General features: G+C 48.2%; 1 protein-coding gene across 5 annotated transcripts in view; it reads right to left on the bottom strand.

Moving 5' to 3' along the window:
- The window catches only part of RUBCN (rubicon autophagy regulator), a 45463-nt gene that overhangs the window by 4403 nt on the left and 15688 nt on the right, over positions 1-25372 (bottom strand). For 2 of the 5 annotated variants that reach the window (XM_033150893.1, XM_033150897.1), the window contains exons 5-18: positions 24332-24438; positions 23242-23395; positions 22585-23136; positions 19715-19759; positions 17273-17368; positions 16707-16822; positions 15457-15658; positions 13213-13314; positions 11484-11558; positions 7399-7459; positions 6306-6438; positions 3285-3430; positions 2159-2223; positions 995-1233 (exon numbers count right to left, since the gene is read on the bottom strand). In XM_033150893.1, coding sequence (XP_033006784.1) covers positions 995-1233; positions 2159-2223; positions 3285-3430; positions 6306-6438; positions 7399-7459; positions 11484-11558; positions 13213-13314; positions 15457-15658; positions 16707-16822; positions 17273-17368; positions 19715-19759; positions 22585-23136; positions 23242-23395; positions 24332-24438 — 2093 coding nt within the window. The remainder of the gene's footprint in view (positions 1-994; positions 1234-2158; positions 2224-3284; positions 3431-6305; positions 6439-7398; positions 7460-11483; positions 11559-13212; positions 13315-15456; positions 15659-16706; positions 16823-17272; positions 17369-19714; positions 19760-22584; positions 23137-23241; positions 23396-24331; positions 24439-25372) is intronic. The other 3 variants (XM_033150895.1, XM_033150894.1, XM_033150896.1) reach the window with 3 other exon arrangements.

Here is a 25372-nt window from a genome sequence, read left to right as displayed (position 1 = left end):
GAGTGTTTTGGCTTAGGTTACTCATTTCTGTAGTTCTGGGGTGGAGCAGAGTATTCTGCAGGGCGCTGTAGCTCCACGCCCCAGAAATCTTGTCCTTTCTGTTGCTCTGAGACTTCACCAGGCTTCAACCACACACTTGCAAGGTGATCTGCACAGCCTTAAGGGTTAGAAACTTTATATAAATAGAAAAAAGCGCTGAGATTCTGAGGGTGCTGAATCCTGTGCTCGGTAACAGTTGCTGCACACACACGATTCCAGGGGTGGGGAAAGCTACTATAAAAATGCAATTTACATCAGTGATAGGTTTTGAGCAGAGGTTTAAAGAAAGAAAATGAAAACAAAGGGGCTCTGCAAATGTGCTTGGGGCAGATTTCTATGCGTAAGGAGGGGGAGTTGAGTGGCAGAGGCGCAGGCTTGGCTTAAAAAATGGAAAAGATGGACCTGGAGGTTTGCACGCTTGGCTCAGATTCAGTAATTTTCTCTCTCAAAAAAGGGATGTGTGCGTGCAAATTGGCCCTGCATGTAGAAAAGGATGACATATTTCCAGATATGGGTGGTGGGGAGTGAGACGTAGCCTAAGAGCATGTATCTGCTCCTCTCCCACACAAAATTGGAACCCAGGGAACTGTGGGATTTGCGGTTCTGAATAGGGATATGTAACAGAATTCTTTCCCACCGCGCACACGCACAAAAGCACAGAAAGCCAAAAGATGCTTATGCAATAATGGCAGGTACAATTCAACGTATGTATATTAAACTAACACATAATTTAGAAGAGCCGTGTTTCTTTCTTAGGTGCAGGCAAAGAACTTTGCAGATCCTTGTTTGAAACATAAGCTATAAAGTCCCACCAGGTTGCATAATGTTCTTTGTTACAGAATTCCCAAGCTTTCTCACAAATCTACAGTTCCCGAGACAGCTTTGGCAGAAGCCCTGACACTTAAACAGGTATAAAACCTACACTTGCGGGCACCTCACACTCAGTCTGCCTTACCCTGACTTGGTTGAGCGGCTTGACCTTGCGGTAGAGGGCAGTGTTGATGTCCTGCACATTGAAGAGGGGGTCGCTCCAGATCTTGCTTAGCAGGTCCTTGGAGAAATTGCTGACGCAATATTTGCTGAAGTCCCACTTGCGCAGGATGCGGCTGGGGATGAGCATCTGAGCGTTTTCATGGCAACACTGGCAGAAGTATTTACCCAGGTACTCACAATAGCGCATGCGTTTGATGTAGTCTGAAGGGATGGGGTTTGGGGGGGGGAGAGAGAGAGAGAATGAATGAATGAATGAATGTGTTCAGACTCCTCCTGGGGAACGGGGGCTGAGCCTATCCACAAGTCATGCCAAAAACAAAAGGAAGGTATCCTGCTCAAGGTGCCAGTTTCAACACCCCCAGTGCAGTGCATGTGTACATAAATATATGGAACGTGAATTTCATCCCTACCAGTTCATTACTGTATTTGAACCACGTCAAAGTTAGTTGGTTGGTTATATTCTGCTTTTCTGTTCAGAACAAAGTGGCCAACAGTAATTAATACAGAGACGCCCCACTCAAATCAAATTAATACCACCCACCACCTTTTAAGACAAAATCTTTGAAGGTTCAGGCAGCGTTGAAGAAACTGCGCTAGTTGCCAAACAGCTACAGGGCTATGTCCAATGACTTCTTCTCATTACGTGAAAGACTGCCTCCCCCTGCATTCAGCCATAAGATCAATTCAGGCCATCTGGGGAAATTCTACACACGGCACTGCACCCTGCAGAATATCTGAGGGTGGTGACCTGAAAATAAGCATTTTTTGCTATTGCCCCTTATTTTGGAATGCCCTTCCCTCTGTCACATGTGAAACAGCAGCTAACAGTTGCTTCAGATGTCTTGTGAAGACTTACCCTTTGCCTGGGCTTTCCCCAACCTGTAAGTTCAGACCTTGCATGAAATGCTTTGAATCCTACAATTCCTCTTTTATATGTCCCCCATATAGTTGTTTTATTGGCTTTACATTGTATTTTTCATTTTAAAAATAGGGTCTTTAAAAATCTTGTACACTGCGTAAGAGATTTCTAAAACATTAAGCTGTCTATAAAGTGCTTTTTTAAAAACCAAGTAACATAAAATAACATAAACAGGGCCTCAAGAACTCTGCCAAATCCATCACTCACCAGGGTCTGTCCTGATGCCACATCCGGCACAGCGATAGTTCTGCTTGGCCACTGCCACCTTTCTCCTGCAGACACACAAAACATGTGCTATGTATGTGTGCAGACAGAGGATAGATAGATCTCAACCTATCTTGGGGGGGGGGCAGTGTCAGGGGACCACCAGGGGTCAGCAGAGAGCACGACGAGGGGGTGAGAGGGGTCTCGGATGCTGAGGTTTCCGAGCAACGCCTGGAGAGTCCAAGCACGTCATGCAACAGCGACGAGCGGGAACAGGGCAGCATGATGGAGGGGCTGTCAGACTCTAGAGAACCCAAACGCCACCTGAGCAGCTCGGGAACAGAGAGGGAGGTAGCAGCCCCGTCGCCTCAACAACGTAGGGGAATCAAATGGAAGGAAGAGAGGAGGAGATTTGGGGTTCCCCAACTACTGTGTTGGAGGCGTTCCCGCCGAGCGCCACTTCTGGGATCTGAAAGTGACTGAATGGACGTTAGAACCTTAGCTCTGACTTATACATATTTGTATAATAAAGCAATACAGATCTTGAGTCGAGAGCCGTTACTCGTGGGAAGCACCACTCCCCCCCTGACAGGCAGGGAGTGGGCTGCTAAGGAAAATGTTATGAGGATTTAACATGCAGCATTTGAATATGCAATTAAAAAAACTCTCTACGTGGCCATGCAATGTTATTATAAAGGACAGAAGACACTTGTCCGTTTCCAAGCCTGTTCTTAAACCACAAGGACCACTAGCTTTCTAAGAAATGGCCTGTGCTTGTAGAATGCCACCACCCACCAGACATGAGCTAGGGAAGAGGCCATGGAGAGGACACTCTCACGAGTCGCTGTATTTTGGCTGGTCATCAAGCAGATCATGAGAAAGCCACCTCCCAGCCACTTTCTCATCCTCTGGTAGATGGTGCAACAGTCTGACTCAGCATAAGGCAGTTTCCTTTGTCAGCAAGGCTTCCATTCTTAAAGACACCTTCTAAGTTTTTGTGAAGAGGGGAGGAAATCCTCTTGCTGCTGTTGGCAGATTCTAGCAAGGGCATGAATGGGCATATTAGGAAAGAGGAAGGGAAAGGAAAGGCAGAGGATGCTGCAGGCTTGAAAACCACCTGTCTCCTTACGTTGGTGCTGGATGGATATTGAAGATTATCTGTGGTCGGGGAGGCGCCCACTCCAAGTTCCCTCGGACCCGGATGCGGAGTTTATAGATGTCCGCGTGTTCCCCATCGTCGGGAGAGATGGGCACAGAATCGGGAATTGGCAAGAGCTGCAAGAGGAGAACAAGACTCACAATGCAAACATGCACCTGGGTCTGGGCACAGCTTCCAGGGTTAGCCAACAAGCAAGATCTGGTTACTGCAGAATCTTCTGGAAATAATTTAAGCACTAAGTAAATGCTGCTTAGTAAATGCTGCTATAGCAATCCCGCGGCTATTCCACAATCCAGTGGTATTTTCCTTACAATCAGCCATTGTCAGGCTGGTACAAATTCCATGTTATTTCTGTTGCACAAGTGCAGAATCTCACGTCACGGTCCCCTCCCTGCCCACCACCCTCGCTTTTCAAATTTCACACGCATGTGAAACTTTGTAATCCCAGAGTACAGACGACCTTAACAAGAGGGCACTTTGGAATTCCTGACTGCTGAAAGATCTTCCTTTTGCCATTACCCAAGAGGAAGTCGACAATCAGTGATCCCTTGTGAATAGAGCCCACTGTCAAACTGAGAATGTGAAGTGGGGAGTGGGTGGAGAGCAACAACAGCCCCAAAACTACAGCAAAAGGAACAAAGCAGCATCTTGCAGAGCAACTCCGGAGCAGAACCACAGGTCAACACTGAAGCACCTTTGTAAAGCCAATGCAGAACTGAACTGCAAGGCAACCAAGGAGTGGGAGAACAGCCACAGTTGGGGCTCACACCGGTGATTGTTAGTCACTTCCAGCAGCGCTGAAATGCTTCACTGTCTTCAGCATAGAGTATCAGCTTTGGGTGGGCCCTTACACCCCACTGAAGTACAGGTGAAACTCGAAAAATTAGAATATCGTGGAAAAGTTCATTTATGTAAGCAACTGTTTCATTAGCTACTGGAGTTTAATATATGAGATAGACTCATGACATGCAAAGCGAGATATGTCAAAGCCTTTATTTGTAATAATTGTGATGATTTTGCCGTACAGCTGATGAAAACCCCAAAGTTGAGATTGTGAATTTAGGGTTCTCATCAGCCGTACGCCATAATCATCACAATTATAACAAATAAAGGCTTGACATATCTCGCTTTGCATGTCATGAGTCTATCTCATATATTAGTTTCACCTTTTAAGTTGAATTACTGAAAGAAATGAACCTTTCCACGATATTCTAATTTTTCGAGTTTCACCTGTATATAAACAGGGCCATTATGCTTGCTGCAATTCCTTCCGGTGTGACTTGCATGACTGCTGCCTCCCTAAAAGGCCTCACTCTCTTACATACTAGCAAAGCCTGTCGTTTGAAATAGACAGAACTTGCTTACTTTCCATAAGAGCGATGCAGAGCTCCGACGTGCCACACCCTGGCCACACACTGCTGCACAGCCTTGGTTTAGGTTCTGGGATTTCAACCAGCACAGCCCATGTCTACTCAAGTTCCTTATAGCAGCTTTAAGGGCTGGAGGCTTTTTGCTTTACATACCAAGATTCTCAGGGTGCTGAATTCTGCATCAAAATGCCCCACTGTGCCCCAGTGTTGTAGGACTGTAAGAATGCCTAAGACACCTTTCTTCCTCCTGCCGTTGACTTCCCGCAAATCAAGAAACTGTCAAATGTCAGCAAAATCACAGCTGAGGTGGAGGTCGAGGCATGCAGCCTGGACCCACATGTTTGGGTGGCTACTGATTGGTGCAATTCACACTGAGCAGTCTTTTGGCTTCAGGTGTGGCCAGCTCTGGTTATAAACCTGGTTTTCTACTGCGCAGCCACAACAAACCACTCTAAACCACGGCCTTCCATGCGGAGAGCGCAGCCACAACACTCACACACCTTGGGCCCCCTTCAGATGGGCCATTCATAAAGGCTGTTAGAGCACACAGTAAACACAACACTCGCTGGGCACACTTCCCATTCGGGACATACCAGCAGCAACTTTTTGCAAAGCTGTCTTTTCTTATACCACTTGGGCCGCTTAAGAAGCCTTTTAAGAGACAGTCTCGGGCCCTGAAAACCAACAGCAAATGATCTATCAAGGTGGCTCCCTGAACAACTCTTCCCTGCTCCTGGGAAGAGAAGGAGGAACAGAGTGGAGGAGGAGTTTGGATTTGATATCCCGCTTTATCACTACCCGAAGGAGTCTCAAAGCGGCTAACATTCTCCTTTCCCTTCCTCCCCCACAACAAACACTCTGTGAGGTGTGTTGGGCTGAGAGACTTCAGAGAAGTGTGACTAGCCCAAGGTCACCCAGCAGCTGCATGTGGAGGAGCGGGGAAGCGAACCCGGTTCACCAGATTATGAGTCCAACCGCTCTTAACCACTACACCAAAGTGGCCAGGTGGGCCTGGTGAAAGCTTTTGGAGGCACTTCAGACTGCCACGCTCCTCCAATTGAAACATCCGATCTTTTGCTCCTTATCTCTGCATGTGGGTGCAGAGCAACCTGTCCCAACACCACAGCTAAATTTCACAGACCACATAGCTCAGTTTTATAAGCCACAGCCCTGGTCAGTGGTCAAGGTACATGAAAGAAAGGGCACAACACCAATTCCCAGCCTCCTTCATCCCGATGTTTCAGACTACAACTCCCATCAGTCCCTTGGCCACGTTGGTTCCTGCCCCCTACCAATCCCAGTGTCAGTAGTATCTCCCCACTGTGTTGCGCAGACGTAGGTCTTGGTGCCCTTGCCACCTGAGCCGCTGGATGGGCTGGCCACATCACCTGGCCTGCCTGAAGTACTGGGACTGCTGCCCTTTGCCCTTTTAATCTAGAGTGGTTGCGACCATGCTTAAATGCCACCACATCCAGCACATTAAGTGTTTGCTGCCCCCTGTCATAAAGTGGCTAAGTTTAGACCACCACTAGAGAGGGGGAAGGGTGGGGGGGGGGCAGAACACAAAATGACTGTTCTGTTCTGGCCCAGGGTAGGTGGGTACTGAACTCAGGCACCCTACCTTCTGCGGGGCGTCTTGCTCCGGCACAAGCCACTCCAGTTCGGAGGCTGCGGGGAGCTGCATCCCTTCGAACTGCTTCAGCAGGCCCATGGCCACAGCCTCCGCCGAGCTGGAATTGAGGAAAGAGTGGAAGCTGTTGGACAAAGCAGCAGAGATTAGCACAGATACAAAGCAGTGGGAAAGGAGGTCTCTCCTGTACATCCCCTTCCATGTTCCTCTTGAAACCCCACATGTCCCACGAAGCCTTGGGCTTAATTCCTCACTCTTTTTACTGCAGGGACAGGAAACCCATGGCCCTCCAGAAGTTGCTTGACTCCCCACTCCCATCAGCCCCAGTCAGCATGCCCAACTGGCCCAGGAGCAGTGGGGATTGTCAGCCAGCAACATCTGCAGAGTGAACACCTGGCTCCCCTTTGTTCCTGCCTCACTTAAAATGTCCTAAGGACACTTTACTGCACTTTCTCACATCTAGCCCTCATTTGTTATTTCTGCCCCTGTCCCAACCAAAATACAGACTGGGGCACACGGCCAGTTGCAGGAGCAAAAACAGACCCTCCCATCAGTCGTGCCTCTGCCTGTGGAAGCAGCCCCTTAGTTGGTCTCCACTGAAGACCCAAACTGGCACCTTTGACACCTCTCTTGGCGTAGAAGCAATAAACCAGCATTTCTAGCTCCAATGTAGTTCCTTTTATCTACTTGGAACCTGCCCCTGGACGCAATATACTGCCACCATCTGCGAGACTCAGCCTAGCCAGAACTTCAGCAACCTGCAACCTGGTCCTCACCCATTCCTTCACACTGGGAAGCCAACCCAGGTGCAGAGCTTTAAATCCTTGTCATCTCTTGGCCCTGATACTACCAGAAATGGCTCCCAAGCAGCCGAGATCCTACTTACATTTGGGCCCCCAACACCCTTCAGATACGTTACTGAGAGAAGAAGCCTGTTTAGACCTTTCTTAAATTTGTCCCCCCCCCAATTGTCCCTTCTTCAACCTTTCAGCCTAAATCTTCCCAGTGTTTCACCCCAAATGAAATGGAGCAGGGGGAGGAATGAGCCATCATGGTGTTCTTACGCTACATCAGAGATACGTACGTGGAGCCTGAGGAGTGGAAGGACTTCTTGCTGGGAACTGCACTCCTCTTGATGTCTGCATCTGAATCACAGCAAAAATGAAGCGGGGGAAGGTTAGACGTGGCAAAGGCCATGCTGAACAGATTCTGGGTGGGTTAACGCATATCACATTTTTACAGCAAGGAACTGATCTACAGCAGAGATGGGCAAATTCGCCTATGGGCCAAGGCCTTCTCACAATGGACCGTTTCAAAGTCTGCCCACTTTCTGCACCATCCACATAGAGTGCCTCAAGAAGGGTGTCGGAGCCTGCGTTTGAGGTTTCTAAGACTAAAGTAAACACAAGCCACATCTGGCGTCTAACCCAATTTTATCTGATCCCCTCCACCCCAATTTGTGCCTGGTTAGAAACATGAGGCATTGATTTGTAGCTGCTTGCATCCTTCCCATTAGGAAGAGAGACTGCTACAGAGACCTCCAAGGTGGCCTCAGTTCCTGAGCATGTTGGCACATACCAGGAGGGAAGAGGTGCTTCCCAAGTATTGCTGCTCCCAAGGCATGGCTTGATAGGTGGTCCTCCCATCAGAAAATGACTAGGTTGTTCCCTAGTTTACCCCACATATTCCCTCACTTAACATCATCTACCACCCCATTTTGACAGAATTCGGGGGGGGGGCTGTTATAACGAATGGCTTTCAAAAGCAACTACACTCTAAATAACTAAATGGCAGATTAGTTTCCCAGTGACTATTAGCCTTGACGGCCCCCATTTCAGAGAGGAGGAGTTATGGACTGCTAGATATTGGTGGGTTATTTATCTATGATGTGGAAGATCACAATCAGGCCCTGCTTGTGAACTTCCACAGGGCACCTAGTTGTCCACCATTGGCAGAAAGGCCATCAACCTGACCTGGTCTGCCAATTCTTAAAAGGTCCCCAAGAGTTTTGCTAGCCACAGTTGCTCACACTGGCCTAATCCTTCTATCAACACCAGCAAGAAGCTAAGAGAGTGAGAATAATAATAATAATAATAATAATAATAATAATAATAATAATAATATTTATTATTTGTACCCCGCCCATCTGGCTGGATTTCCCCAGCCACTCTGGGCGGCTTCCAACAGAAACCAAATACAACAATATCAAACATTAAAAACTTCCCTAAAAAGGGCTGCCTTCAGGTTTTTTCTGAATGTCAGGTAGTTGTTTATTTCCCTGACCTGTGATGGGAGGGCGTTCCACAGGGCGGGCGCCACTACCGAGAAGGCCCTCTGCCTGGTTCCCTGTAGTTTTGCTTCTCGCAGTGAGGGAACCGACAGAAGGCCCTCGGCGCTGGATCTCAGTGTCCGGGCTGAATGATGGGGGTGGAGACGCTCCTTCAGGTATACAGGACCGAGGCCGTTTAGGGCTTTAAAGGTCAGCACCAACACTTTGAATTGTGCTCGGAAACGTACTGGGAGCCAATGCAGATCTCTCAGGACCGGTGTTATGTGGTCTCGGCGGCCACTCCCAGTCACCAGTCTAGCTGCCGCATTTTGGATTAATTGCAGTTTCCGGGTCACCTTCAAAGGCAGCCCCACATAGAGCGCATTGCAGTAGTCCAAGCGGGAGATAACCAGAGCATGCACCACTTTGGTGAGACAGTCCGCGGGCAGGTAGGGTCTCAGCCTGCGTACCAGGTGGAGCTGGTAGACAGCTGCCCTGGATACAGAATTAACCTGCGCTTCCATGGACAGCTGTGAGTCCAAAATGACTCCCAGGCTGCGCACCTGGTCCTTCAGGGGCACAGTTACCCCATTCAGGACCAGAGAATCCTCCACACCTGCCCTCCTCCTGTCCCCCAAGAACAGTACTTCTGTCTTGTCAGGATTCAACCTCAATCTGTTAGCCGCCATCCATCCTCCAACCGCCTCCAGGCACTCACACAGGACCTTCACGGCCTTCACTGGTTCTGATTTGAAAGAGAGGTAGAGCTGGGTATCATCCGCATACTGATGAACACCCAGCCCAAACCCCCTGATGATCTCTCCCAGCGGCTTCATATAGATATTAAAAAGCATGGGGGAGAGGACAGAACCCTGAGGCACCCCACAAGTGAGAGCCCAGGGGTCTGAACACTCATCCCCCACCACCACTTTCTGAACACGGCCCAGGAGGAAGGAGCGGAACCACTGTATAACAGTGCCTCCAGCTCCCAACCCCTCTAGCCGGTCTAGAAGGATGTTATGGTCGATGGTGTCAAAGGCCGCTGAGAGATCCAGCAGAACTAGGAAACAGCTCTCACCTTTGTCCCTAGCCCGCCGGAGATCATCGACCAGCGCGACCAAGGCGGTTTCAGTCCCATGGTGAGGCCTGAATCCCGATTGGAAGGGATCCAAATGGTCCGCTTCTTCCAGGCGTGCCTGGAGTTGTTCAGCAACCACCCTCTCAATCACCTTGCCCAAGAATGGTAGATTTGAGACTGGGCGATAGTTGGCCATATTGGCCGGGTCTAAAGATGTTTTTTTTAAGAAGCGGTTTAATGACCGCCTCTTTCAGCGGGGCTGGGAAGGCTCCCTCACAGAGGGAAGCATTCACCACCCCGCGCAGCCCATCGCCCAGCCCCTCCCGGCTAGCTTTTATAAGCCAGGATGGGCAAGGATCAAGGAGACAGGTGGTTGGTTTCACTCGTCCAAGCAGCCTGTCCACATCCTCGGAGGTAACAGACTGAAATTGATCCCACGCAACTGGACTAGACAGGACTCTGGCACTCTCCCGCCCTGGCCCTGCTCCCACGGTGGAGTCTATCTCTTTCCGAATCTGAGCGATTTTATCTGCAAAAAACTTTGCAAACGCATTGCAGGAGATCTTGGGGTCCCTACCAGGCCCCGATGACGAAGGTGGCTCCGATAGATTCCGAACCACCTGAAAGAGTCTCCTGCTGCTATTTTCCGCAGATGCAATAGAGGCGGTGAAGAAAGTCTTCTTCGCCGTCGCTATCGCCACTTGGTAGGCTCGACGTTGAGCTCTAACCTGTGTTCGGTCGGATTCAGAATGGGTTTTCTGCCACCGGCGCTCTAGCCGTCTCAACGATTGTTTCATCGCCCTCAGCTCCGGGGAAAACCACGGGGCTGTCCGGGCTCCATGCAACCGGAGAGGGCGCTTCGGAGCCAAACAGTCAATAGCCCTGGTTAGCTCCACATTCCAGCGGGAACCGTAGGAAGTAACCGTGGGGGGGTAAGATGGAAAGCTTATAAGCCATGCAGGGAAGTAGCTGCTAGCTGTTTAGCTTACCCGAAGAAACACACACACAGGGAGAAATAAGTTAGTTACGATGTGTTAGTAGAGAGAGTTAGTCACTCAAGAGTGTGTGAGTGAGTGAGTGAGTAAGAGAAAGTGTGTTTTTGTGTGTGTGTGTGTGTGTGTGTGAACACAGTTCAAACTGGTCACTATGCCAGTCAAAATATGACAGTTTGCATTTGATATCCCTGCTTTTGTAGCCTTCAGTGGACTGCAAAAGAAAGGGCTCAGGAAGTCCCAGATAGACTGCAACAGAAATGTCCCTCCCGCAGTGGGGGGTGTATGTTGTACAACTGATAGGTTTTTGCTGCTTTGTCAAAACCGCCTGGTTTAGACCAGACTTTGGCCCATACGGTTTTTGCTTTGTTTTGCTCTCACCTCAGCACCAAAAGGTGGAAATATACATTGACTATAGAAGGAAACTGCATTCTGACTGCTAGGCAAAATTCCCTATATGAAATTATTCAGACCCAGTGATCATCATCCCTTCTTTGTGTGGCAACGGGCCTTTCCTGTGGTGGCTCCCTGTTTGCAGAATGCTCTCCCCAGGGAGGCTTTCCTGGTGCCTTCATTACATATCTCTCTATATAAAACGTTTCTCTATAACTAGGCTGATAAATGTGTTTAGGGGAGTGGGGTTATCAGTGTGCTTTTGCTTTTGTTTTATTATGCGTTTTGTGTTTTCCTTTTTGCGGAGGGAATTCTATAACATGCAAGCGCTACAGGTAAGCACCTAAGGCATGACATGCAATACACCCCAAGGGCGATCTAACTAGTTGTGCCCACGTGACACAGACAGACCGACACGCACAGAGTGAGGTTACTACCTGAAAACAAGGAAGCCATTGAGACAGACAGGCCGTTCTTGGATATTTGAGTCAGGTTAGATCCATCGTTACCATCTGCATGATACGGTGATGACAAAATATTGCATGTCAGTGGAAGAAGGGGGGGGCGGGAAGAGGGGGTAAGCACAACCAGAGCAAGGATAGGAGAGACTCCCAATAGCCCAGGGTCCTTCAAACCAGACCAGTGGCTTTCAAATTTTCTACCCTGAGGGAATTCTTTCCGTGTCAAATTTGTCTGCCAAGTAACCCTTGCACATCACAAAGTATTCTGGAGCACACGTACACACACACACACACAAACAAACACACACGTTGCTGGCCAGGCCCCCACTGTCATCCAAAGTGCTCCAGATAATGCAATTGACACCCCCTCCTTGCAGGTGCAAGCTGACTTCATTGGGGAGCCTCTGAGAGGCATCTGGGGAGTCCCAGAATTCCACAGGATACAGTTTGAAAACCACTGAATTACAGAGTTCAGAAGATCCCACCAACTCGGAGCTCTTGATCCTTTCCCTTCCTCCCTCCCCTCAACACACAGTATTCCAGCACAGCCAGGCCACCCGCTCAACCTCCTCCGGGTCTTGGCTGCTTAGCTATTCCTTGCTTCAAAGTGAGTTTCCAAGTTTCAAACCAGCAATGTTTTGTGGCCGGTGCCAAAAAAGGTAGAATATTTACTTTTGTTTCTCTGGTCTCTTCTTAAAATTTTTGACAGGGTACAAACTTGACTAAGAAGCTTCCACAGCGGTTAGGGAGCATCAACCAGGCTACTCTAAGTCTACTTGTCTAAAGATGTTTGCTGGGCTGGTTTCTTTGCCATGCTCTTCTTTGGCAGGAGCGAGGTAATCATGTGCAGGCAGAATAAGGATTGGCTCACTTCCCTAATGGCCAAACTCCACACACACTGTGGTCTCCAGCCCTGGTAATATGTGCACTGGGACTGATCCTGCACTCTGCACAACTAGCTGTGGCTGTTCCAAGTGCAAGTACCTCCTCCACACTTCCCCACTTTTAAAATTTAGAGCCGATCCTTTCTTTCAAAAGCCAGCCTGATTCTGCCATGTGAACATGCCTTTGGAGGGGATTCAAACAGTAAGCTTCATGTTGGAATAAGCAAGCATGGGCAAACCTCCCCCCCCCATTGTAACAACAGCCTTCAAATTTGGATCTTCACTGGAAGGACCAATCAGCAAAGGGCACTTTCATGCCGACAGGCTAGCAAATGATAATCACAATTATCCTCCCAAGGCCCATAGTCTGTGCTTTTCCAATCCTGTTGTGCCTACTGTTCCGATACTAGAGAACTGTGTCACTCCCTTTTAAGAGCTGGACAATGAAGATTATTGTCTTCAGAGTTGCACACAGAGTCCTGCTGAGAAGGTCCCAGGTTCAGTTCCTGAAATCTGCAGTTAAAAAGGATCGTGGACTTGTGCTGGGAAGCATTTTTGCCAAGGACCTTGGAGAGCTACTGTCAACCTAGGCCAGGCATAGGCAACCTTCGGCTCTCCAGATGTTTTGGACTACAATTCCCATCATCCCTGACTACTGGTCCTGTTAGCTAGGGATCATGGGAGTTGTAGGCCAAAACATCTGAAGAGCCGAAGGTTGCCTATGCCTGACCTAGGCAAACAATCTTGGGTCAGATGGACCAAGTGCCCCAGTATAAGGGAGCTACGTATGGATAAGGCTAATTATACCAATTACATCTTACCTCTAATCTCATACTCGTCAACCTCTTCTGCAGAACCTGAGTCAGACAAGTGTGTCGAGTCCCGGGAGCTGAAGTGGGATCCACTGTCTGTTGCCATAAGACCTGGGAGAACAGCGGTAGAGAAAGAAAAGACTGCAGTGCACGTCAGAATCTGTCTGGTTCAGCCTTGGCCAGCCTGGCACCCTCCATGCTTTGGGCTACAATTCCCACCACCAATCTCGGCCAGTACATTAATTCAAGCCGGCCATTATAATCACAATAAGAAGCAGCACATGACTTCACTTATTTCCTTCTCCATCTCGTTCCCCTGTGGGTAAGGAATGCCTTCTTTTAAAATCTGCGCACATTGCTTAGGAAAGGTTTAGGTGTTTTAAAAAGGAATCATAGAAGTTGCAAGAGAAAAGTTCTCTCCTCACTCAAGTCACCTCATTGATGGGTTTTGCATGATCAAAAGTTTAACTAACCCTGTGCTGAAACAAGGGGAAAGGAAGTTCCTGTGGGTAACTAGAGGCCCTCAAATAATTCACAGAACCTCTTATGCTGAGAGTATAATCACAGATAAACCAGAAGCACAAAAACTTAGGGCCATCTTTTTAATAAATACATGTATGTTAATGAAGTATGCAAATGATTAGACACTTGCCCATTTCACAGCTAATACAAATCCTCAAGACAATAATCCAAACTAAATACACACACACCATTAGACAACCACAGAAGCTCTATCGGGTTGGATCAAAAACAGCTCTATCTTGGGGTAATCCAGGATACACATGTGGTAAGAATTCACTTCTACACCACCTTGTTTGCTACCCAAGTGCAGAACCACCTTTTAAATAAACCGCAGAACTACGGAAACTATTTTCAAGTCCAGCATCCAGGAGGGACCCAACGTTTATTTCTATTGCAACAGGACAGACCTCAATTTAAGTGCCAGCTGAGAAGAGTGTAGGGCTAAACCTGCAGAGTACGAGACCAGCTTGGCCCATGTATAGGTCTTCTTGCCTGCTTGGATTGACCAATCCCTCCTGAGTGAGTCACAGAGAAAAAAAGTTTCTCTTTCTGCCAGAAATGCACATAAAGCCTTTTCCATCTTATCAGACTGCCTCCTTTCGTCCTCATTCACATGAATCTGTTACCATAAGCCTCCTTGTTGATTTCTTTAAAAAGGAGATGAAGGAAGCAAGGGTGCCCTGAGTGGGGGAGAAGTAGATTTCCAGCAGGTCACTTCCTGCTCCAGCCATTGACTCCTATGACACAACTAAAAGGCAAGGTTAAACCCTCTATGTGTTTTGTGATCCTCAGATGCTGCTGTAGTGGAAACTTGCGGAAGATCTTTGTAATCACGAGGAGTCAGGTTGCATATCCTCCTCCCTTTTCCATCCTCAGTCTTGAAATTAGCAAAGTAAAGTTGCTGGTGAGGAAGATGCAATTAGTTGAGAACACCTTCAGCTGCCTATGACCTTAGCCAAGCCACACCCAGGTGCCTGACCAGTCGGGAATGGTACCTGATAGCCAGGTGGAATCAATCAAACCTATTAAGTTAACTATATAAACGAAGGAATGGAGGGGACTGATTGGGCTTCGCCACAGACCAGGTACCGGGTGCTGTGGGTTTCCTGGCGTGAGGGGTCTCTCTTGCTGCTCCTTTGGGGCCCCGGGCGGCAGAAGGGGAGATTGTGCTTGGGCTTTTATCAGGTATGCTACATTTGTCTGCTGCTGATTGTATCTAGAAATAAAAGCATATTTGTTCTTCTTCCATTGGTGTGTTTCATTGGATCCAGATCCCAAAAGAACCCTGCCCCTTGGCAGAACAGCTACACACACAAACAAAGCCGTAATCTGCACTACACTAGGGTGGAATTTGGTATGGAACATAGACATTAGTCGCCGCCACCCCCCTCGCCCCAGGAGTCTCATTTCTATCTCTTTTTTTGTTGCTAGCTTCTACCGAGGATAAATCTGGAAAAAACAACGCCCAGATTGAACCACACTTCCAGGGATCAGGAAAGAAAGCTTCGGTGCAAATCATTCATGCTCTGACATGATAAGGAGCAGAAGAAGGCCATTCATTAATCTTGCTGAACTGGCACAAGAATAAAGGTTTCTTTGGCAAGAGGATATCAAGCTGTGGCACTATCCGGGATCTGCACTCTCGAAAATAGCACCAGGGATCCACAGTCACTTAAATCCCTAAAGAAGCCTTCAACACAGCAAAAGGAAGAGCTGGAAGGAAGCACCCACTGTCTGAGCTGATCTCCCGGTACGGTGGGAGGAGGTGCCGCGTCCTGATCTGTTGTCGGCGGATGCGGATTTTCTGTTGGAGCTCCTGGATCTCCTTGTCGCTGTCCTCCTCTTCCTCCTCCAGCTGCCTGTTCGTCATGTTGCACTTCATCAGCTCAATGGCAGCAATGAGCGACTCGCAGATGCTGAAGTGAGCATTTTCCTGGGAAGAGGAGATGCAGCAGAGTTAAGTTTTGCACAAGACTCAAAAGGAGGAAGCAGTTCTCCAGAGAGAGAGACAATGGGTTTTTTGGGGGCGGGGGGGGGGATAGGTGGCATGACAGCTGTCTAAATATCTTTCAATACTCAAGCCCAGTAAAAAAACAAAAACAAAAACTTTGGCAGCCTTGTGCAAAATCTACACTGTTGTAGAATATGGACATGCACAGAAATCTGTGGCTTGCTTCATTTCCACCAACCTACCGCCAAATATTCTTCTAGCCCTTATGGTTGGGGGTGCAAGTTTTTAAATGAACTTGATGTTGCATTAAAAAAAAAAATTGCCAAGGCCAGAACTTTTCTATCAACCGCATTAGTAATAATTTTACAGTTTAGCTCAAAGTCATAACAAAAACAAACGGAACATTCAAAAGTGAACCACAAAGCTCAGTTTCCTGTCTGCCAATGCAAATAAGGAAACACACAGTTCTCATTATCAGACAGAAAATAAACCAACAGAAATAAAATTCTTCCCGACATTAAACTCTGAGAAATATTTTTCACGAGGATCCTTAAAAAGAGGGCATGTTTAAAACACTGCTAACTTGGGGGCTAGTGTCGATCATTTTATTGTCAGCCCTTCCGTAATTGCCTGTATCACATAAATAGATACTTTGGAACACAAAGAAAATGATCACTATCCTCTCTCCAGCTTACAATTCAATACTGCTGGACTTCAGCCAGCTTATCGACGTAACAGGAATAGAAAGGCCTTGGGGATCAGATGACCGAGATGGTCTGCGGCCCTTCCTCACCCTATCAGGAATCTTATGAGTTGTAAGGAATTGATACTGCCTGAAATAATTGAGTGCCGAAGACATTCCTGTCATCTTACACAAGCAAGAGACCCCAAGCATATATATGGTTCCCAGGCAGTTACACATGGACCCAGGCACTGGCCATATATCCTGGGAGTCACTGCTCTCTATGTTTTTCTCTCACTATTTCATGCAAGCTCCCTGCTAATCTCACATTTCACTTCTACCGCCTACCTTTTCCAAGTCTGCACAGCTGCCAAAATCTTGTTCTGACAAGTAACTTATCAGGGACTGGCCTTCTGAGGGCCTCCGGAACATCCCTTCCCCAGAGCTTAGATACTGCCCGGTATCTGATGGAGAAAGGAAAGTTAAAGGAAAATTACTGTTCCATTCCTATGAACTTTGTCAAGGGGTAGCTCACGCAGGACTAGGGCAGTCAGAATCCTTTGGGAATGGTGGAAGATGCAAAGTCATTCGGAAAACCTCACAAGGTCTGTGCTGGCTCTAGCTCCTGCTTCTCTGTTGTCAATAGGCCTTGGGCAGCCAATGTGGTGCCTTCCAGATTTTGTTGGACTGCAACTTCCATCAGCTCCAGCCAGCATGGCAAATGGTCAGGGATGATGGGAGTTGTAGTCTAATGACAACTGAAGGGCATTTGAAGCTGGAGGGGCACAGCACTTAGCAAAAACCTGCATCAAAAACTGGAAAAGGCTCACACACCATGCTGATGCCCAACTCCAAAGGAGAGCTGAGAAACAGGCAAAAAATAACCCAACAAAATCCGTATTCACCGTGCTCACCGTATTCCATGTAAACAGATCCAGGGGTGCTCATCTGGCTGCTCTGCATCGAGCAGGACATGCTGCCTTGGAACCTGGAAATGTCTCCACCGGACTCTAGGGATAATATAAAGAAAGATGGAGTCAATCGCCATGATCAGAACGAGCCACAGGGCGGGGCATGAACAGAATTGAATGGGACAAAGTGATACATCGTGAAATATATGAAAAAAATAAAGTCAACAAGATGGAAGGCGCAGGAACATTTGGGCAAACAGGAGCCCAGAAGGAACCATGGAAGGCAGGCAGGCAGTGGGGCGAACTTTCATGGACACAGGCAGAAATCATGCATGGGGATATTCTAACAAGCTAGTCTAGATATGCCTTCACAACTGGTGCCAATAGATGTCAGGATTGGATCTTGGAGAGAGTCAGGTTCAGTATCCCAATTTAGACCTGCGGCCCTCCAGTGTTTTTAGGAGACCAGCTTCCATCAGCCTCTTCTAGCCTGATCCATGATTAGGGATGATGGGAGTTCAGCAGCACCTGACAGGTTCCCCATCCCTCCCCTAGGCAAACATAGGCAAGTTGTTGTCTATTGAGTGCCATAATAAAAGCTTTCCTGTGAGACCACCATAAAGCACTATGCTGCAGAGTTTGGCCTGATGATTCTCCAGAAACTTCAGCTACTTACTATGAAGGCCGCTCCAAAATATGCACTGAATCCTTGGCGCACAATTAAACTATGCTGTTTTACATCTATAAAGTGCTGAATGGTTTGGGCTCAACATACCAGGGGCCACCTTCACCCACATGGCCATGTCACATTACCATTTCTGAAACTAAATGTTCCTGGGGATCACCAGTGCTTACCAGTAACTCCCTCCTCTTGCTACCCTTGGAGACTCAAAGGCAAAGCACAGCTCAAAATCTTTTTATCTAGCTTTAGCATTGAGGAGGAGGGTTATGCCAATACAGAAAGAGAAGCTTGACCATCAGTTACATTTCACCTGGATAATTCAGTTTTGGGGTTTTTTTGAACGTAAATATCCTTGTTTCTTAGAATGCTGCACCAGTATAAAATCAACTTACATGCATACTATGGTGGTTATACCTTCCTGAAACATTCCTATGAAGTCACTGCTGAAACTCTGGACCAGGTCGCAAGGCCTTGTCCACAGTGGCCGTTCTCCAGCTTCCTGACCACACACAGAAGTCTGTCCTGACCTAGATTTCAAGTTTAGGAACAAGGCAACCTCTGAGACACAGCTACTATGGGGAAAGGCCTGCATCACTTGGGCCAGAGCATGGGGCTTGACCTCCCCCAACAACTGAAGTTCCAGGGATGGCAGCTGGTTTTGGTGCTTTATCCCAGCTGATAATGGCATGGAAAGAAGGTGATGGAGGGAAATGAACATTTGAGAGTGTGTACATCCAGAACATGCAATGGCAAAGGAGAGGGTTGAACAAGGCAAGGGACACACTGGTGTCAACTTCAATAGCTCAGAAGGTCAGGCCCAATTTAGGGCCACTTCAAAGGTTATATTCCTCCCCCCCCATGTGAAATGCATTTCCATGTAGGAAGCAATGCAGAAGTCTCATGTGACAGCTAGGCAATGTGAACTATCACTGTCCAATATAAGCTACAGGGAAGTTTTCCTCATCTAGGAGTCCTTGCAGAGCTGTTTAGACTGGGTAGAACAGGCATCCCCAAACTGCCGGCCCTACAGATGTTTTGGCCTACAACTCCCATGATCCCTAGCTAACAGGACCAGTGGTCAAGGATGATGGGAATTGTAGTCCACAACATCTGGAGGGCCAAAGTTTGGGGATGTAGAACCACTCTCTAAATCGAAGCTTTTGGCATCATAATCAATTTTGACAAAAGCTCCGAACGCAGACCAAAATCTCTTTATCAAAAAGTTTTGCCACATGGGTCGCACCAAGAAGTGGAAAGCCATGACCTTTGCACTTGGACATCTCGGAGCGTGTCAAAAAACTGAGTGATGGTGGCTTCTTGGGACAAAATGGTTAACTGCAAACTCTGCAGGACACAAAACACCCCCCCAAGACCCTTTCACAAGAACCCCCACATTGAGTAGCACTGAGTAGCTTCAAGTAAGGAAGGTCCATATGTACATAGTGCCCTGAATTCTGACCAAAAGCCACCAGGAATAAATCTCCTTCCTACCACACCTTAAAAATTAGGCAGGTTGAGCTTGCTCACCTTGCAGAAGAAATCCCAGTAACCAACAATGGGCCAACAAGAATAGCTTTAAAAAACAACTCCTTTGTCACCCAGAGAACCTTCATTATGGGGTGAAAATAAATGTAACAAATCAAAATGCTCAAGTTGTTGGAGGCTTCTTGAGGTTGACACCAGAGGGTTTCTATTTTACAAAGACCTTGCAGTCAGTGCAGGAGATGCTGATGAAGGGGTTTGCAATGTGCTGGCTCCCAAACCTGCAACAGGATCTTCTATTATAATGCTGATATCTCTGTGCCCCCCTAAGGACAGGCAGCAAAGCAGAAAAGGGAACATGAAGGAAGAGAGAGAGACAAAGAGAGAGGGAAGTTACTTACCAAGGCAGAATCCTGTCTGCCACACTTTGGAGACTGTTGTCTTTGTTCTCCCTTTAAAGACCCCCAAAAGGTCCCCCATTGCCCATACCATGAACAATACAACAGAGCAGAGATCCCAAAACATTTAGAACAGGGGGTCCCCAAATTTGGGGGGCCCAGGGGCACACTTGAGAATCTAAGAAACTGTTGTGGGTACCAGAATCCCCCCCTCACCAAAACCAGGCAAAACACCTACACCCCCCAAAAAAGCGACTTCCCCCACCCCCGCAAAAAAGGCAACTGTCGGAAGCACCATTTAAAACAAAAAGCAAAAACAATTAAATCCAAGGAGCCATGGTACTAATGAGTGCCACGTTCGGGACCCCAACTTTAGAGTCATTTTCTTCAGAAAGGGGGCCTATCGGTTATTCCAGGCTCACCAAGTTCTTCTGCCCAATTGTCATTGCCTCTTTCTTTGCTGCGGCTGCTATTGGCCTCAGTATTATCCTTTTTTACAGCAGCCCCACACAATCTCACCAATAGGCTCATGCAGAATATTATAAAGAAGCATGGTGATCAAGACTGGCGATCTTGCAGCCATTGCAGGGATCAGGTGCATGACACTGGTGGTGGCCGCTAGGGTGGCAGGTCAGGCTCTGTGAGTCCACCTTGCAGAATTTTGAGCAAAGGAGCAGCTAACTAGTGTGGGATTAACACCTGTGCTAAGCATAGTACATGCGTCCCCCAGTACATAGTTCTGGGCCCCTGTGCGCATAAGTGAAATTGCGGAAATTGGGGAGCATCCTCTAAAAAGCTTCTAAATGCCTATTTCCCCCTGCTCTACCGTTCTTTCTCCAATCCAGACCAAAATATCTAGAATTAAAGCTCTGGGGCTGGACGGAGGATGCGCAGGAAAGCAGCTGCTGCGCTACCCCGCATGTCAGTTATTAAGCGGGGAGGCTGAGCAGCCTAAACAAAGCCCTGCTGCACCTCAGGTCTCTTCAGGGCTTCCTCTGCCCTCATTGGCGTCCTCTTCGGGCTCCAAGGAGTGTTTCCTCACAAGCCACAAGGTCTCTCCAGCTCTCTTCCACTGTTTCCTGGTATGATTTTATTTATTTCCCGCGGTCACAGAGCAGGGGTCAAGGAATTGGGCCTGCTATTGTGTGTCGCAGGTTCGATCCCCATAAGGGAGAGCTGCAAATTCCTGCATTGCAGGGGGTTGGACTAGGTGATCCTGAGGGTTCATTCCAACTCTACAATTCTATGATTCTAGCTGCAGTGCAGGAAAGGAGAAGAGGCAAAGTTGTGTTAGAAGGTGATCGCACAGCTGTGGTTAGAAGACCAAAGCCACAGGCAGCTCTGTAAATGGAACCAAGGGCAGGAGAAAAAAAAGGGAAGAGCAAGGAATTTCTGCTGGAAATAAAAAGGGATGGGAAGGCAGCCAAGGAAAGCATTTGAGAAGGGGCATCACAGGAGATCCGAGGGTGACTCTGGCAGATATGGGCAACGGTGGGTTCATGAAATATGGGTTACCCTTTAGTGCAGCTTCAGCCATGAATTTTAACCACTTGTTTTGGGAGCTCCCTATCTGCTTTTCTCTGAGAGATGATTATAACAGCTCATCTTCCCAGCTTAATCAACTTCTACAGCACTGCTCCCCTAAGACCATCTATGAAGTATGCCACAAATTAAAGGGAAAGGTGAGCCAGGATGACTGACAGGGGCAAAGTGGGACAAGGAGGGGGGATTTTAAAAGGTATTGAGAAGTGACACACAGCTGCAACTTTCTGTTCACCTATTTTCTAGCTTCCTCCTCAAGACCCACTTCTTTAACAAAGCCTTTCAAAACTCAGTTCAGAGTTAGTCTTTAATACAACACCACAGGAAGGGAAACAGTTCAGTGGCACAACATCTGCTTTGCATGCAGATGTAGGGCTTGGAAAAACCCCGGTTAGAAACCCTGGAGAGCCGGCAGTCAGTACGTAGACATTACTGAGCTGGATGGACCAACAGTCTGAGTCAATATAAGGCAACTTCCTCTGTTTCCCATGAGAAGGGCTTCCTATGTTCCACCCACAACAGGAGATGCTGTAAAGCAGGGGTAGTGAACCTCCAGCCCATGAGCCAATCAATCCAGTTTGGCTCACAAAGCCATTTCCCCCCCCCCAAACCACGCCCACCTGCCCATCAGATGTCAGCTGATGGGCAGGAGAACAGGGCTTGATGCTACATTGGCTGCACAACGCTGTTCCAAGCAGGGAACAGGATCCTGCAGCCAAGGAAGCAGGATTTAATCTCCACTGATCAGCTTAGCCTTTTGCTCTTTGGAGCTGGAGCAAGGCTGAAAGGTGGGTGCGAGGCACTTCAGAGTGGTTTACAAGACGCTTTGTGAAACACCTGCCCTCACCTCCATTTTGACATCGCACCTGAAAGGGATTTTGACAGGCGGGTGGTTCTGAACACCCGTCAAATTTGGCTCACGAAGCCGATTCTGATAAGGACCTGGCCCATGGAACCAACCAACGAGATCCCCCACCCCCACCGCTGCAAAAGCCTGAGCTGTAGCAAGTGTGGGTGGGAGGGTAGGGCTTGGCTGCCTTGTACATCACTTCTGCTATTCATTCATTGTAACCTCTTTCACCCAAACCCTGTCTTTTTTGTTAGTGGGCAGGTACCATTACAGAAGTTGAAAGTTTTTCCAGAGGCAGCTGAGTCTGTGCTCAACAGCAGCAGTCGTAATATATCCGCCAACTCTTTTGCCCACACCTTACCGTGCGTTTTCCCAGAGGCCACATTGGTGTCAGAATGGGAACGTACATGGCTCCTCTTGAGCGCCCCATAGGAAGCTGATGTCTGACCCTCTGAGAAGCTGGACCTACGGAAGAGGCTCATCCCTCGGCTGCCGCTGCTGCTGCCACTTGCTCCATGCTCTCCCAAGGAGGAAACCGACTCCTGCTTTTGGGAGCTGCTGGACGAAAACAGGTTGGAGGTGCTGCTCTCAGCACTGTTGCTAGTGGATGTGCCAGACTGAGCTGGGCTACCACAAGACCGACTCTGCCGGCCCAGGTTCCCAATCGCCAGGTATTCTGGCCCGTCTGTGTCATCCTGGCTGGCTGCCCACGGGTCATCGTTGGCCGCGGTGCTGGTGCTTATCTCGCCAGGAAGGCAGGCATCTTTCGGGGGAGAGACAGTGAGGTGCGGAAGAGGAGCGGCTTGCCACTGGGGGGACCTGCCCTCCGGCTGCCAATGAGATGAGGCACACTGGGAGTTTTCCTGAGGCTGGCTGGTGCCGCTGCAAACCCAAGTGTTCGATGGTCTCCTGCCTGGAAAGAGGTGGGGAAAGAAGGGGAAGCGGGACTTGAGTATTTTAAGAAACAGAAATGGCAACAGAAAAGCACAACCCAAACTACTGGTGCTGGAGCTTTTACCTTGAATGCTGGCAGAGGCGGAGTAAAGACCTGAGAAGGAGCCAAAATACCGGTGGGTCGTGCATTCCGCTGGAGGGGTACATATGGATCCAGGAAGCGCTGTGAGACTTTGGCTCTTTGTCACAGGCACAGAGGACTCGCTCTTCCTGGCAAACTGAAAGAAGGACCTAGTTAATGCACAAGGAATACACAAGGAAGTAGAGCTATAGACCCAGAAATGGAAGGAATCCAGTGGATTATCTGAATCAATCAATATTCAAGGAACAGGGTCCACATTTATTTAGCCTGTGAACCCCAGATCAGCTGCCGTGGAATCCCTGGGTGTTGCAAAGGGCACATTCTAGGGGCACCAGCATGTCAGCTGTGCCTCATCAACACTGTTGTCTCATGTTAAGTGTTGCCCTAAGAAAGCTCTGTGTTGCAGGGAAAGATGGGCAAGCAGCGTTTCAGAGACGTTTGTGAACCGTTGCTGACCATCTTACTGAGGAACTCCCACTTGACTGCTGGCACCATGGTTGGAAAGCCACTCATTAAATCCAACAGCTGCCCCAAGGTGACATAGCTAAAGCACATTCACTGATCCCTGGGCCAAGCTTCTTTTCAAACCTCCAAGAAAGAAGAGTCACCCACAACTTCCCCAGCAGCTATTTCACTGACAGCTATTCTTTAGAAGTAGCCCAGTAATTGCCTCATGTCTTATCCACTGTGGCTTCAGGAATGGCTCTTTCTGAAAGCAGGCCTGGAAGCTAAGTGGAGCAGCTAATAACAAACCCTGAAGCAATGGAGAAAATCCCCCAGGGTCCAGTCTACCTGACAGATGCTTCTGAACCAGCACTGCAATCTGCCTTCTCGCAGATATAGCTGGCTGAGCAATTTCCTCCTGACCAGCCATTTTGCAGAGCTACAGCAAATGCTTTGGGGCATTTAACCTCTGGGGTCAAGCAGTCAAGGCACTTCTTCAAGGGTCCCCCGTTTGCTCCTGAATGAGATATTGTGCGCAGGACAACAGCAGAGCAGCATCTGGGAGGAGGGAAGCAGTGAGCAAAAGGGGAGGGGGGCACAAACAAGAAGAAATGAGGACCCTTCTCACCATAGATGCATCTATCTGAGCTAGCAGCCGGGGGTTGTTCTGTTCGACAGCCTCCAAGCACTGTAACATGGCTGTCACATGAGCATCACTGAGCAGGAATGCTGAGTCTGAAAAAAGGAAAACTCGGGCTGATATAATAATAATAATAATAATAATAATAATAATAATAATAATAATAGTAATAATAATTTATACCCCGTCCATCTGGCTGGGTTTCCCCAGCCACTCTAGGTGGTTTCCAACATAATATTAAAATACAATAGTATTGGCTTATTGTTCCTTTACATGGTAAAGCATACAGGGTTTGCATTCTTAATGTCCCAGTCCTCTGGGCTTCATGCTCCAAGGGACTTTCAGAAGGAAGGGAGGGACTTCCTACAAGCTATGTGTTACTTAGCTTTCTATTCTTTCCCAAGGGTGCTGAGCAATTCTAAAAAAAAAAAAAAAGTAGCCCTGAACTACTAAAACCCAAAGTTGACTGTCTTACAGTCCTTCTCAGAAAGCATTCAATGCCCAATGAATTCACAGAGAAAATATTTCTATGGCTGTGGGGCAGTCTTCAGAAGCCTCTTGCAAGTTATAAATGGGACGGCCATCTGGAAGGTGTTGGGACAAGTATCCTTGCACCTCTGCTTTTCACTCACTTAGCACTTCCCAGTTGACATACAATCAGGGAGTTGCCCAGGTCAGGTGTCATCTAGTCCAAACCCTGCTGATGCAGCTTCCCTGCACACTGGAAATCTATCGTGTCAAGCAGGGGAATTCTAGGCTTGCCTTCTCCGCAACTTAGTAGTTTGCACTGCAGTGCAGCAGGGATGGGTTCCTGTAAATCAGTGTTTTTCAACCACTGTTCCGCGGCACACTAGTGTGCCGCGAGATGTTGCCTGGTGTGCCGTGACTTAAAAAGTGGGCAGCGAAGAGAGTGTGACAAAAACCCACCCCGGGATCTGCTCAAAGGACCAGCTGTGCCTCCCTCCACTGTGACGAGATTGAATGGAGTGGGAGAGGAGACGGCAAGCCGCTCGGAGCAGGGAGCCGCCG

The sequence above is a fragment of the Lacerta agilis genome, chromosome 5 (genome assembly GCF_009819535.1).
Source record: "Lacerta agilis isolate rLacAgi1 chromosome 5, rLacAgi1.pri, whole genome shotgun sequence".
Classification (NCBI taxonomy): Eukaryota; Metazoa; Chordata; class Lepidosauria; order Squamata; family Lacertidae; genus Lacerta; species Lacerta agilis.
This window is presented reverse-complemented; position numbering and strand designations above follow the sequence as displayed.